Consider the following 12708-nt stretch of genomic DNA (forward strand, 5'->3'; position numbering starts at 1 on the left):
CGCATGCGCCGCTGGTGCTTCACAAGCACCCGAGCACACCCCTTGTTTTCTCTGGGACCAGGCGGGACCAGGTCTGACACGCTCTGGTGCGCATGTCCTAATGGCACGCACAGTATTGGCTTATTGAACATCTTCACACTAGGTGCAAAGACGCGCTCAGGAGGAGCAAATACTCTCCTCCTCAAATCAATAATTCTCCACATATATAATCCCCAATATTAAGTAAAACATCACTTTTTGGAATATCTTGGAAGACACTTGGAAGTCTACAAATCCAAAATAAAATTTAAAAGAAAACAACGTAAAATAAATCAAGACCATAATCTGGTAATAAATATAGACATCTTTAATTCAATTTCATTAGTTCAAGAATGCCACAAGTTATAAATACCACAAATCTGCTTTAAACATGCCAAAACTTTTCAAAAAACAGGTTTAATACAAAGTACAGTCTTCCATCTTAAAGGATACACATTTCAAATAAAAGCATTTTTAATGTATATTTTAAACACTGAGTAGTAAAGTAAGGCTTGGGCTATTAAAACAAAGATCACAGGGTTAGTGCCAAATGCTGGAAGTCAAAGGAGGGGGACAAATGAAAACTTTCCTCCCAAACAAGAGAAGAAATCCTCACGGCTCATGTTGTGATAAATCCCCAGATTTTCAGATAATTTGTATTCAGAGGTCATTTTGCTGGCTGATGATCTTATTGCAAGATGTGCTTTGATGAAAGAGAGTTTCATTAGCAAAGGCATCCCATTTCATCATCTGTTTTTTGATGAACGTCTTCATTTGTTAGAATACACAATGTGCCATTTCATTCCCGCAAAAGCTCGCGTTTAATATAAAAAAAAAAAAATTTAAAATCAGGTCATTTGAATAGTTTTCCTCATCCTTTCCTCAACCTCAGACTCGAGCTTTTACTGCCACATCTAACAAAACACAAACACAGCGCTACATTGCCAGTATCGGATTCATTTAAAAACAAAGAGAAGAAATCAGGCGGACCTATTATGCTTTTCTTGTTATATATATCACAATGCGGTGATACATGGTGCTATATCAAACCTGGCCAAAGTTTAAATGAGAGTCAAAGTTCAGGCTTCAGACTGCTATGAATATTCCCTTTCATATCCAGACCCCAGATCTGTAGTATCTCATTTTTGAGAATTACTTCACCCTCCTGCTGTTCAAGTCTTCTGTTTGTGAGGGACCGCCAATCAGAAGAAATCTAGAAATCTTAAAGGGAGGGGTACGGTAGCCCAAATGACTTGTTTCAGACAGGTTGCATCTGCTAAGGGTTTTCAGGGAAGCCCAGTATAAGATAAATAAGGATTATTTTGAACTGTGAATCATGCAAATTCATTCTAGTAGAGTCCAAGAATACAAATGTGAAAATGAGCATAATAGGTCCCCTTTTAAAGGATTTAATTTTACGCAGGAGGTCTTACATTACATGCACTATATAATATTTCTGAAAATGTGGAAGTAACAGGTTATCCACATACTGGTCCATAAACTGCCAAATCCAAATCAAAAAGGAGCAAACAAAAACAAAAACCCCCCACAAATGTCAACTTTAAGCATTACATTTATTTTGTTAAAGAACTCAAAGCCAATCAAGCCGCTAGTACAACAGAATGCACAGATAGGAACCGACCAAAGTTTCCTGAGTCATTCAAATACTAACCAAACCTTCCTGCGCTTTTCCCTCCAAAAGGGACACACACGCATTTGTTGCTAACCTGTATCTGAATTCAAAGGAAAAACAAAACACAAATATTAGTAACAAAACAAGGGCTGAACCACATATGCCAGTGCACTTTCTTCTCTGATATACCGGCCACACACACAGGGAGAATTCCCTTGTACAAAGACTACATTACCCATCTGTCCTTGCATCCCCATTGGCCATGGAAGAGTTCAGAGTGGCCACTGCTGCGGCGAGATCGATCTTTATTAGTGCTAAACTATATGCCATGTACTTTCCATTTCTGCATGTCAGCTTAACTAGGAAAAATGGATTGTAGTGCAAAAATTACAATTTATACACATTTGAAAGGAGCTGTTCCAGCCACTTTAATACTATTAAGGCAAAGCAATATAAGCTGATATGATATCACCACGACACAGCCCCCCACTGCTGGCCACAACCATCTGCACCATGTCCAGTCATTACAGCAACACACTATATTTACACCATGTGCTTTTGTTTACTTTGTGTCATTCTGAAACCATACATTTTAATAAGCACACAAAACTACACTAAAACTATGTACCTGCAGATTGGGAGTTTAAACTAAGCAGGGGAGCTGTGAGATGCTGCCATCCCTTTTCTGTGAGCTAGAAAATGCAGATAACAGACCCAACTCAGACAATGTTAAACTTGGTGTGATGACAAAAGACAACCAGAAGCAAACAAGCTGTAAGGCCCTCAGTAATCGCCCTCCTCAAAAAAAAAAAAAAAAAAAGTGCAACTGCTACCAGAGGACTCTACTTGGAAGGCACCTGCTGGGCACAGCTAGCCTAACCATCTGAGCAATGAGGTAGTCTGGGTCAAGTGTTGACAGAAAGGTGGAAGGAAGTGGGTGATTCTTCAGGCCTAAGTGTTAGTGTGGTGCAGGTCATAGTGTACAGTTACAAAACAGGAGAATAATCAGGGGAAGATAACACTGGTTGTTTAAAGAGAGTCCACGCTTTTCAGCAGCAGCCGACGATTCCAAAATGCTGCTGTGTGCTGCCCCCTGCCGGCCAGATTGGTATTCTGCATGTGTGAGCTGTGTGCGTGTGTGTATGTATGTATGCGTGTGTGTATAGATAGGGTGGGAAACCACTCTGAATCTCAGCAACAGCGCATGCGAGGAGGGGGCAACTCCGGTGGCACTTCCGGTTCAGGCTGCAGAGACAGGACACTGTTGGAAAGCTCCTTGTTGGGAACTTCCAGAGGCATCTGTTGGATCAGAAAAAAAGTCACATCAGCAGCCACCAACAGAGTGCAACAAGCAAAACCCGTCCATCTAGCCATCCATTTTCTTCCACTTATCCAGACAAAAGAAATACGATGGAAAAGAGCCAGAATTCTGTGATAATTTTCCTGTGACTATATGAGACGAGTAAGTTAGAAGTGTTCTGAAAGAAAAACTATAAAAATAAGAATCCTGAAAGGAAAAGAAGAAGAATGGAAGTAAGGCTTTTAAATAAATCTTCCAGTTAACTTAAATGTAATGTAATAATGTAATAATGTCACTAAGTGAAGGGTGCTTTTCCACACAAGTCACTTCAACGCATGCCAGTACAGACTCAAGCTGGAATTATGCTCTGTTGCAGACACACCTAATATGCAAATGTGTATTTGGCGCTTTGTAACATCTCTGCAGCAGAGTATGTGAGGTCAAAAAAAACAAACAAGCAAACTGGCAGGCACGCAGACGTCTGCACGGAGCCTTGAGACGATTATATAATTTGGACCCAAGCAGATTCCCTCATACTTACGGAAGTGGAAAATATCACACATATCGCATAAAACTGAGAACATAAATATCCAGTGTAGTCAGATCAGAACTTTTTTTTAGCCGCCCATTGTCCAGTAAAAAGTCTACATGATGCCCAGTTGCACCAATAATGATAACAGCACAGATAACAGACTGGTGAATTGGAGTGGACGTCATGTGTGATGACTCCTATATGTGATTTTAGGGACACTGTCTGGAGTTCTTATGTGAAAACAGTCCATTTGGTTCAGAATAAATCAATTTTGGACGCGTTTGTTTCATGCACTTTGGCTCCAACCACACTCTGTGTAATCTTTTTGCGTGATTAAAGCATAACTGTGATCTTAGAGTAGATATAATTTGAGTATAAATGCAAAAGCTGAGGTACAATTAAACCAATGTGATGATGTCATCTATCAAGTCAGTCATCTATATGGGTAATATATTAAATGTGTTCAATATGTTATTGCAATTCACTTAGAATCAAAAGCATAACAAATGTATATTTTACAGAAGAAAATCCTGGGAATTATGACACACCAACCTTGCTAAGAATGTCATCCACAAGTTTCAGGAAGATTTCATCCACATTAAAATTATCCTTTGCACTAGCTTCGCAGAAGCGCATTCCACTTATTCGAGAGGCAAACTGTAAAACAAAGTGGAGTAAAAAAAAAAAAAGGGTTTAGGATTAGGATCAGCATGAAAACTCAAACTCAATCCTCAGGAGCAGAAACGAGATTGAACAAAACTCCAAACACAAGTACACACTTGATGGAAACTTCTCTACAAGTTTTAGATTTGCATACTGCTGTGATGTTAATGTCAACAGCAAAGTCCATTATCAAATTTGATCCACTAATGTATTACAATTAAAAGTAATTCAGTTTTTAGCATCAAGTATCTGTTTACCTGTTAAACAGTTTTTTTCTTCTTGCTATCAGTGCATCTACTGTTTGTTCTACTTTACCTTCTTTTAGATGCTTAGATCTATTCAAATTTATGAAACTGAAGTGTGGTGCAGCAATAAGATTGTGAAGGATTTGGGGGTTGAACCCACCCTCTCTCCTTGTTGCCTGGAGATGATGCGATCAGTCTCACAGTCCAGCTTGTTCCCGACAAGCAGAAGCTCTGCTTCCTCTGAGGCATACTGACCCAAAACAGAGACCAGAGTGGACACAAAGTCAGGAAATCACCAGGGTACCATCTCACAAAAGTCACATCGGATTACTGCAGTTAAATCTTTGTGGTATCATATTACAGGAGGGAAAATTCACAGTAAAATGACATGACATATTCCTACATAGGGATTTTCAACTATTTGTAGTATTATTCAGCACAAATCTGGTAGACTTTTTGGTTATTTGCTACAGCTTCTGAGCAGCAATAAGCTGATGTAAACAAAGAAATTATGCAAGTGTTCCACCAATTAAAAGAGAGCAACACACAAGCATACACAAAAAAAAAAATCTTCAAACGACTGCCAGTGAAGTTTAAAGAGATCCTCTTATGCACTTCCTTATTTTCGCTCATATATATGCATTCTTACAGCCCTCATATTAAACATAGTTTCAAATTATGAGGTCAGCATATGTGCAAGATGAACTGAGGTGGCAGCAAAAAGCTACTTCTACTACTACTGGTTTTTTTTTCTCTATATTGTTGTAGGGTCTTTACCTTACATTACATAGTGCCTTGAGATTATTATATAACTAAAATTGAACCGAATTTTAAAAGAATCCAAAAAAGATATGGAATTGGAATGGGTCCCCTTTATACAAAAGGGCAGAACTGGGATATGACAGGCTAAGTGGAAAATTTACATTTGTGCTTCATTTTATGAGAGAAAAGGTTGAAATTATAATCCAAAAAGAAAAAAAAAAATTCCTGACCCCAACCTGGTCGCCCAATCCTCCACCGGGCTGTCAATTTTTTACCTTGTCTATCATTTTCATCCACTTGGGAAGGTCATCAAAGGTCTCTTGTTTTGTGATATCATACACAAGCACAATTCCCTTGGCTCCTCTGTAGTAGGCTGACGTGATGCTGTTGAACCTCTCCTGGCCTGCAGTATCCCTGAAAGAGAAACATTTAGTCACACATAATAAAAAGTCAGTTGTGTGAGAACATAGTTTTTTGATTGTCTGAGTGTTTTCCATTAATTAAAGATGATTAATAAGTGAATGCCTTTTTTGAGAGACTATAAATTTACATCATAAATTAGTGCAAGAACTTTTCTTCAAATAGTAGACACTATTATTTCAAAACACCGAATCACTCTTTGAGTGGGCTAAATCTGGTATTCAAATCATCATCTGGTATTAGGCAAAACCGAAAAAGACACCACTGAAGAGCTTTGTTCCAAAATGTGACTTACAGACTCTGAAAGAAGATCAGATGCAGTAAAAATTTCAACTGTACCAATATCAGCTATTATGAGTTATTAAACATGTATATATACTATATGTATGCTTCAAAAACAACTGTACTGCATTTTGGAAGGTAACTCTTCAGTTTTATATTCAATTTGAATTATCACAAGACTCAGCTGATCATCCGAGTCTGGACTGGCAGCATGACGAGCAGTTTGAGCTACACTCACAGTGCAGTGTTACTGTACCTTCAGCCAGCTAGTCTCTCCCTTTCCCCCCGTGAGTCACAGTCAGGCTTATGAGCAGAAGAGCAGACAGAGACAGCAGCACAATGGCAGGGTTAGGTAAGGCTGGGCGCGGCAGTGGCAGAGCTTGATGTGAGCAGTGCAACATGAGAGACAACACACAGTGAAACTCCTAATGTGACAGGTGGAGGACAGGCAGATGTGTGAAGGATGTGATGTGGTGATGGGAGCAAGACAGATATGTTTGTGAAACAAGAGATAGAGCTCTCACATTTAAACCAAGCATCGTCACACCCTTGCATATAATAAGTCTAACTGTAGCTGATGCTGATCCTGGACTGAATGTTTTCAAAATGTAATTAGGGCCTAGTTGAAGTCACAAGACAGCAATAATATAACAGATTCAAATAGCATCTTGTCACTAGTTGACTGACTAAGCAACAATAGAAGACTGTTTCAAGATTTCATTGCACACAGCTGTGATTTCTACAGCAAACACCACGTTACAGAGAAAAGAGGCCATTCAATGTGATTATTAAGCTGCAATAGCACTCCATGTATTTGTAAAGTTGCTGTATGGTTAAAGTTAACTTCACTGACATTTAAAATTGTTAAATATGTATCACTAACTGATGAGGATATTATTATTAAGTGAGGTAGTAAGAGGATCTATAGCTTCTGGAATACACATAGATCCCTACAGACACTTTTAGTCCTTGCTCTTTTTGCTTTCTTTTTTCCTTTATTGTTATGAGCTTTAATAGCAATACAACAGCCATGTATTTATTTATTGACTTTATTTTCAACTGGTATTTTCCCCCCTAATATCATAGTTTATTCTTCTTTGTAAAATACACTGTAATATTACCAGAATTCTAGCCAGAAAAAATTCACAGCCTGGTGGAGTATCGGGCGACCGTGTGGGGGTCCTTTTGGTATCTGATGACCACTTGCTAGTGCTAATAGCGGCACCCGGATGCTAACTGCGGCGATAGCAATCAATTCTGGTAGCAAACTGGCAGCGCAGCACCGGGAAATCAACTGCTGGCTTGAGCCCTGATTACCAGTAGTAGCACTCTCCATGTTTGTGATTGGTCATATGAAGCCAACATTGCTTCTTCCTTGTGAACGTACTCATAGCTTAACTGATCAAGTTGATAAACCATCGGGATAGATTGGGGTAGATGAAGCCAGCAAGAGCTTGGTCCGCATAGCCAGCAATAAGTTGGACTTGTTTCCTGTGGGTGTTGGACTTCGCCAAGGCTGCCCTTTGTCAGCGATTCTGTTGATAATTTTTATGGACAGAATTTCTAGGCGTAGCCAAGTGGCGGAAAGCTTCCGCCTTGGGGGCCTCAGAATCTCTCTTCTCTTTGCGGATCATGCAGTCCTGTTGGCTTTATCGGGTGGTGGCCTCCAGCTTGCAGTGGAAAGGTTCACTGCCGAGTGTGAAGTGGCTGGCATGAGAATCAGCACCTCTAAGTCTGAGGCCATGGTTCTCAGCCGGAAAGCAGTGGAATGCTCACTCTGGCTCAGGGACAAGTTGCTGCCCCAAGTGGAGGAGTTTAAGTATCTCTGGGTCTTGTTCACAAGTGATGGGAAAAGGGAATGGGAGATCAACAGACGGAGCTGGGCTGTGTCTGCAGTGATGCGGACGCTGCACCGGTCTGTCGTGGTGAAGAAGGAGCTGAGCGCTGTCGATCTACGTCCCTACACTCACCTATGGTCACAAGCTTCGGGTAGTGACGGAAAGAATAAGATCGCAAATACAAGCGGCAAAACTGAGCTTCCTCCGAAGGGTGGCTGGCCTCTCCCTTAGAGATAGGGTGAGGAGTGCAGCCATTCAGGAGGGGCTCAAAGTAGGACCGCTGCTCCTCCACATCGAAAGGAGCCAGTTGAGGTGGCTTGGGCATCTGACTAGGATGCCTCCTGGGCACCTCTTGGGTGAGGTGTTTCAGGCATGTCCTACCGGGAGGAGGCCCCAGGGTAGACCCAGGGCATGCTGGAGAGATTATATCTCTCAGCTGGCCTGGGAATGCATAGGGGTCCTTCCGGATGAGCTGGTGGAGGTGGCTGGGGAGAGGGAAGTCTGGGCTTCTCTGCTTAGCCTGCTGCCCCCACGACCCGGCCCCAGATAAGCAGAAGAAAATGGATGGATGGATGGATGCTTTGGTTTTATTTGTAACCATACAACTATAATATAAAACTTTAATTAGATGCGGGAATGGGTATGAGACTGGATGAAAAATAATATAAATAATGTAGCAATATGATTAAAATCATGTACCATTTAAACATACCTTAAAATGTAAGTCAGTAATGTAAATTAGGAGGGAAAAAGGTAAATGTAACGTAACAATGAGGGGTGCATTATCAGATAGCAACAGGTGCACAAATGTTCTGCTGGACTACTATTGTTAATTGGTGCTACATAACTAAATCAGAACTGAATCAAAACGAAACGAGACGATTCTCACTACTGGATTTATCCTCCATTTGGATTTGTTGACAGAATCATGACCTGTCCAGAGTGTACCCTGCTCCTCGCCCTGTGACAGCTGGGACAGGTTCCAGCCACGTGAACCCAACAAGCTGTTAAAAGAGGGATGGATGGATGGTGCATGAATAGAGCATGCAGAAGGGTTCAATAAATGATACCCAGGTGCTGTGGATTCACCAGACAATTTCCTGCTTTATTCTCACATGGTCTTTCAGTTGTCCTAGGTTAGATTTGACTGATTCAGATATTTGAACATCACATACAGCTCCACGGAGCCATGACTGAATAAAATCATAGCTCATGTGTACATGTGAGAATGATGTTTTTAGATGAACAAGTTAAGTAAAAGGCATTCAGACAAATTTCATAATAACTACTTAGTTGTTACGGGAAAAGAGCACATCAGCACCAGCAGATATTCAAGGTATCAGTAAAAGCTGGTGATGAACAGCAGCAGTCTCTGATATAAACAAGCAACTGGCAATTTTAGACAACATGGTGAGTAATGATCATGTTCTGTTAACATGATATATGACATGATTTAATACTAAGATTCCCACTGGAGCCACTGGGAGTTTGTATAAAAACATGTTAACGTGAAGAAACGTGCAAAAAAACAAACAAAAAACAGATGGCATACACCCAATAAGCCAAACAGCAGCTTTTGTTAGAGAAGCCTACACTGTGATAGGACAAACAGAGAGACACTGGGCATGCAGCAGGCAGAAGAGCAAAGAAACTGCAAACTCCTGCCTGGTCACTCACCATATCTGTAGTCTAATCTTCTTCCCTCTCAGCTCAACTGTCTTGATTTTGAAGTCAACTCCTATAAGGGAACCGAAAAATGTGAGCACATGTAAATATCAGCACTTCCTGTATTGCTTTGCCTTTATGTGGGCTTATTTTGGTGATTTAATAGATTTAGAACACTGACTGAGGCAAAAATAAAACAATACAAGTCACACTGCATCACGCAGCCTGTCTGTTTTCAACTATTCCCTCTGTGATATCTTAACAACAGAGCATGTTATTAGTGACACAACTCACACAACTTATGAGCTGTCACACGAATTACAGGGTACAAAATATAGCTCTGCAATAGCAGCTGCTTCTGTTAGACTATTTTGGGACTGGACACTATGGCTGGCTGCCGGACTGGTCACAGGACTGTTTACCGACCTCCACGTATAAACAGATCTCGTGTGTATTTTTAATCTGCAAACACGACTGGCAATTTGTCACAAGGCACTGCGACACGCCAATGGTCAAATAATCAGACAATTAAACTGTGTTTTTATGTAGAAATATCCAGTGTGTTAGTTGTTTGTGTAAAAATATGAGAAATGAAAAAAGGTGGCACTCGACTGGATAAGACTTCTCCCTGGTTAACATAAACAAAACAGGCGTACATAAATGAAGTTATTCAGACCTATAATAGCGTTAATATTTTACAAATATTATATTTAAGCAATTAAGTGTAATTATTCATTTGTCGCCCTTTAAGCTGGACATGGACACGTTAAAAAGTTTAATAAACCCCAGCTTTTGTGTTTAAAGCGAAAAGAAAAGCTGTGGTTACCTCATGTCAAACTGGTTAAGATACTATTACCAAAACACGTAGCCAGTTACAGCTAGCATAAGAAATAAAGTTTAGTCATACTGCAAAGTAAACTGAGAGGCACTATGCTCACTGCGCCCACCACATTATAGTTAAGCGAATTTTCATCAGTATATAGCCGGAGCCCTGCTACAAACTGTAGCGGGTTAAATGAAAAGTTGTCAAAAAAAACAAAATCCATAAATGCCTCCTGTCCTCACCTACGGTCGACTTGCAAGCTTCGCAGAAAGTGTCGTCGGTAAATCTCTCCATGAGACTTGTTTTACCAACACCGCGAGAGCCAATTATAATGATCTGAAGTTTGAAATCAGCGGGTCTGGGAGGCATCTTCCTGCGGCGTGACTGAGCCCCCAAAGCGGGGGACGAATTCGCGGAGCCCCCGCCGCCACCGCCGGCGGCGGCCCTCCGCGGAATGTCATACCTCGGATCCATCAGTAATCCCACATTTGTGACTCTAAGACAAACATACAAATAAGCCTAACCGATTATACAACCGAGACAAGTCGGTATCTGTAACTTTCTTTTATCTCTGATGAAGTTTGGGAAAGTTTGTCAGCCGCCGACAGTTGTTGTTGTTCAGCCATTAGCGACCGGGGCCACCGTGATGTCATTTCCGCTTCCGGTGCCTATCGTTTCTGTATATTTTTTTAAATTATAAACAGAAACATTTAAATCTGTTAGGTACGGCTTGTATGTGTTATTTTCGTTTTTTCAGTGTTTTAATTAAAACTAGACACCCAATATTAGGTTTGTATATAAAGACACCACCAGGTCTGCAGCCAGGATATTACAAGAAACATCATCATGAGTTACAGTCATGGTTAAAAGACAGCACACCCTCTTTCAATTATAAGATTTCAGGACATAATAAAAATAATCTGGTCCTTAGCAGATCATAGAACTATGTACAAACAGACTCAGAAGAATTACAAAACCAGTCATATTATACCATGCATATTTAACAAAAACTAGGTCAAAATGCAGAAGCGGCATGTGAAAAACTAAATACACCCTTCCTTCTCTCAAAGAAATGAAGAGGGAAAGTAGCTGCCTGGTGCTGCTAATCAAATACACTTGATTAACTGATCATCAGCAACTGTGAGCACGTCTATAAAATCAGACATTTTGGCAGTTTGCTGAATTCCTCTGTATACCAAAGTATTCTGCAGTCAGACGTGAGGCTATCTGTCCAGCAGCTAAAGCTTGGCAGAAATTGGGTTATGCAGCTACACAGTGAGCTGAAGCACAGCAGCAAATCTGCAACAGAATGACTGAAAAAGAAAAGAATCAAGGTCGTGCAATGGCCAGTCAAAGTCCAGACCTCAGTCTGACTGAAATGCTGCAGTGGGACACTGGGAGAGCTGTGAATAAACAAAATCCCACAGACCTCAATAAACTGAAGCAATGTTGTAAAGAAGAGTAAGCCAAAATTCCTCCACAACAATGCTGCTAAAGGTGGTTCCACAAGCTACTGAATCATGGGATGTACTTAGTTTTTCATACACTGCTTCTGCATTTTGGCTTAGTTTTTCTTGAATAAATAATGACAGTGTAATATGTCATGTTTTGTTGTTTATCAATTTTAAGATCTGCCAAAAATGAAATAATTTTTATTATGTCATGTAAAACCTTAGAATTGAGAGAGGGTGTACTTTCTTGTTATCATTACTGTAAGTTCTCCAACCCAAGCCTAATTAAATACATTAACAAAGTCTCTTTTTTTCCCCTCTTTGTATCACAACTGAGATTCTTGATCTCTTTAAAGCTCCTTGAGACAAATTGGTGATATTTGGCCATATATATAGAAATTTTACTTGACTTTAGATTACAGTCCAAAGCTAAGGATCTCTGTTCCCAAACTGGGTTACTGTAGGCAATATTTTGAAGCTAAAACAGGACCGTGACTATCTGATATAAATGTGAAAAATCAATGCAAGTCACCCCATGTTCTCACAATGAAATAAAACAGCAGACTCTCAGGACTAATGTATTTTTCATTTAAGGTTTGGCAGGGAATAACAGCAAGAACCACAAGAGTAAGAGAAGTTTGACAAAGAGAACAAAAGAGCACTGTCTTGTAAAGTTTGAGGTAGCTCACATAAACATGGCAAACTGACTATCTGGTGCTTTGCCAGTGTTATTAACATTGTATGGGTTCCATACATTGACTCCACACACATCTGGAAAACGTTAAAGAGGCCCACTATGTCAAATTGCTGTAGCCTCCCGTGCCTTCACTTTTTAATCAGCTACAAAAAATCTCATGCAAGAAGAGAAAACACAGAACATGTGACGACAAATTTCTAAATTAATACAAGAGACTTAAATACTAAAAATACTATTAAATACTGAAAACCTAAGCTAGTGAATGCCCCCCAACCCCCCACCTTAGTTTAACAGAACAATGTGTGTTCCCTCTCCGATGGAAAGTTACAGAATTAGCTGTGGATGGTTAGAAGTGTGCTTATGTTTGTTGTGCCTGCAA

General features: G+C 40.2%; 1 protein-coding gene across 1 annotated transcript; it reads right to left on the bottom strand.

Annotated features, from left to right (window-relative positions):
- Positions 1-323: 323 nt before the first annotated feature.
- On the bottom strand, positions 324-10655 carry rab12 (RAB12, member RAS oncogene family). The gene is made up of 6 exons (XM_030752603.1): positions 10424-10655; positions 9371-9431; positions 5429-5567; positions 4552-4641; positions 4036-4140; positions 324-2950 (listed from the first exon to the last, which is right to left on the bottom strand). Exons 1-6 carry the CDS (start codon positions 10653-10655, stop codon positions 2843-2845), a joined length of 735 nt encoding a protein of 244 aa, XP_030608463.1. The 3' UTR covers positions 324-2842.
- Between the last annotated feature and the right edge of the window lie 2053 nt (positions 10656-12708).

Source organism: Archocentrus centrarchus, chromosome 17 (genome assembly GCF_007364275.1).
Source record: "Archocentrus centrarchus isolate MPI-CPG fArcCen1 chromosome 17, fArcCen1, whole genome shotgun sequence".
NCBI classification, from domain to species: domain Eukaryota; kingdom Metazoa; phylum Chordata; class Actinopteri; order Cichliformes; family Cichlidae; genus Archocentrus; species Archocentrus centrarchus.

Bases quoted from the DNA above. Each gene is read 5' to 3' on its own strand.
- rab12 (XM_030752603.1), bottom strand. From the start codon at position 10,655: ATGGATCCGAGGTATGACATTCCGCGGAGGGCCGCCGCCGGCGGTGGC. The intron at 5,568-9,370 runs GTGAGTGACCAG...TTTCTCTTTCAG, and splicing joins AAGATTAGACTACAGATATG to GGATACTGCAGGCCAGGAGA. The intron at 2,951-4,035 runs GTTGGTGTGTCA...CTGATCCAACAG, and splicing joins TGGATGACATTCTTAGCAAG to ATGCCTCTGGAAGTTCCCAA.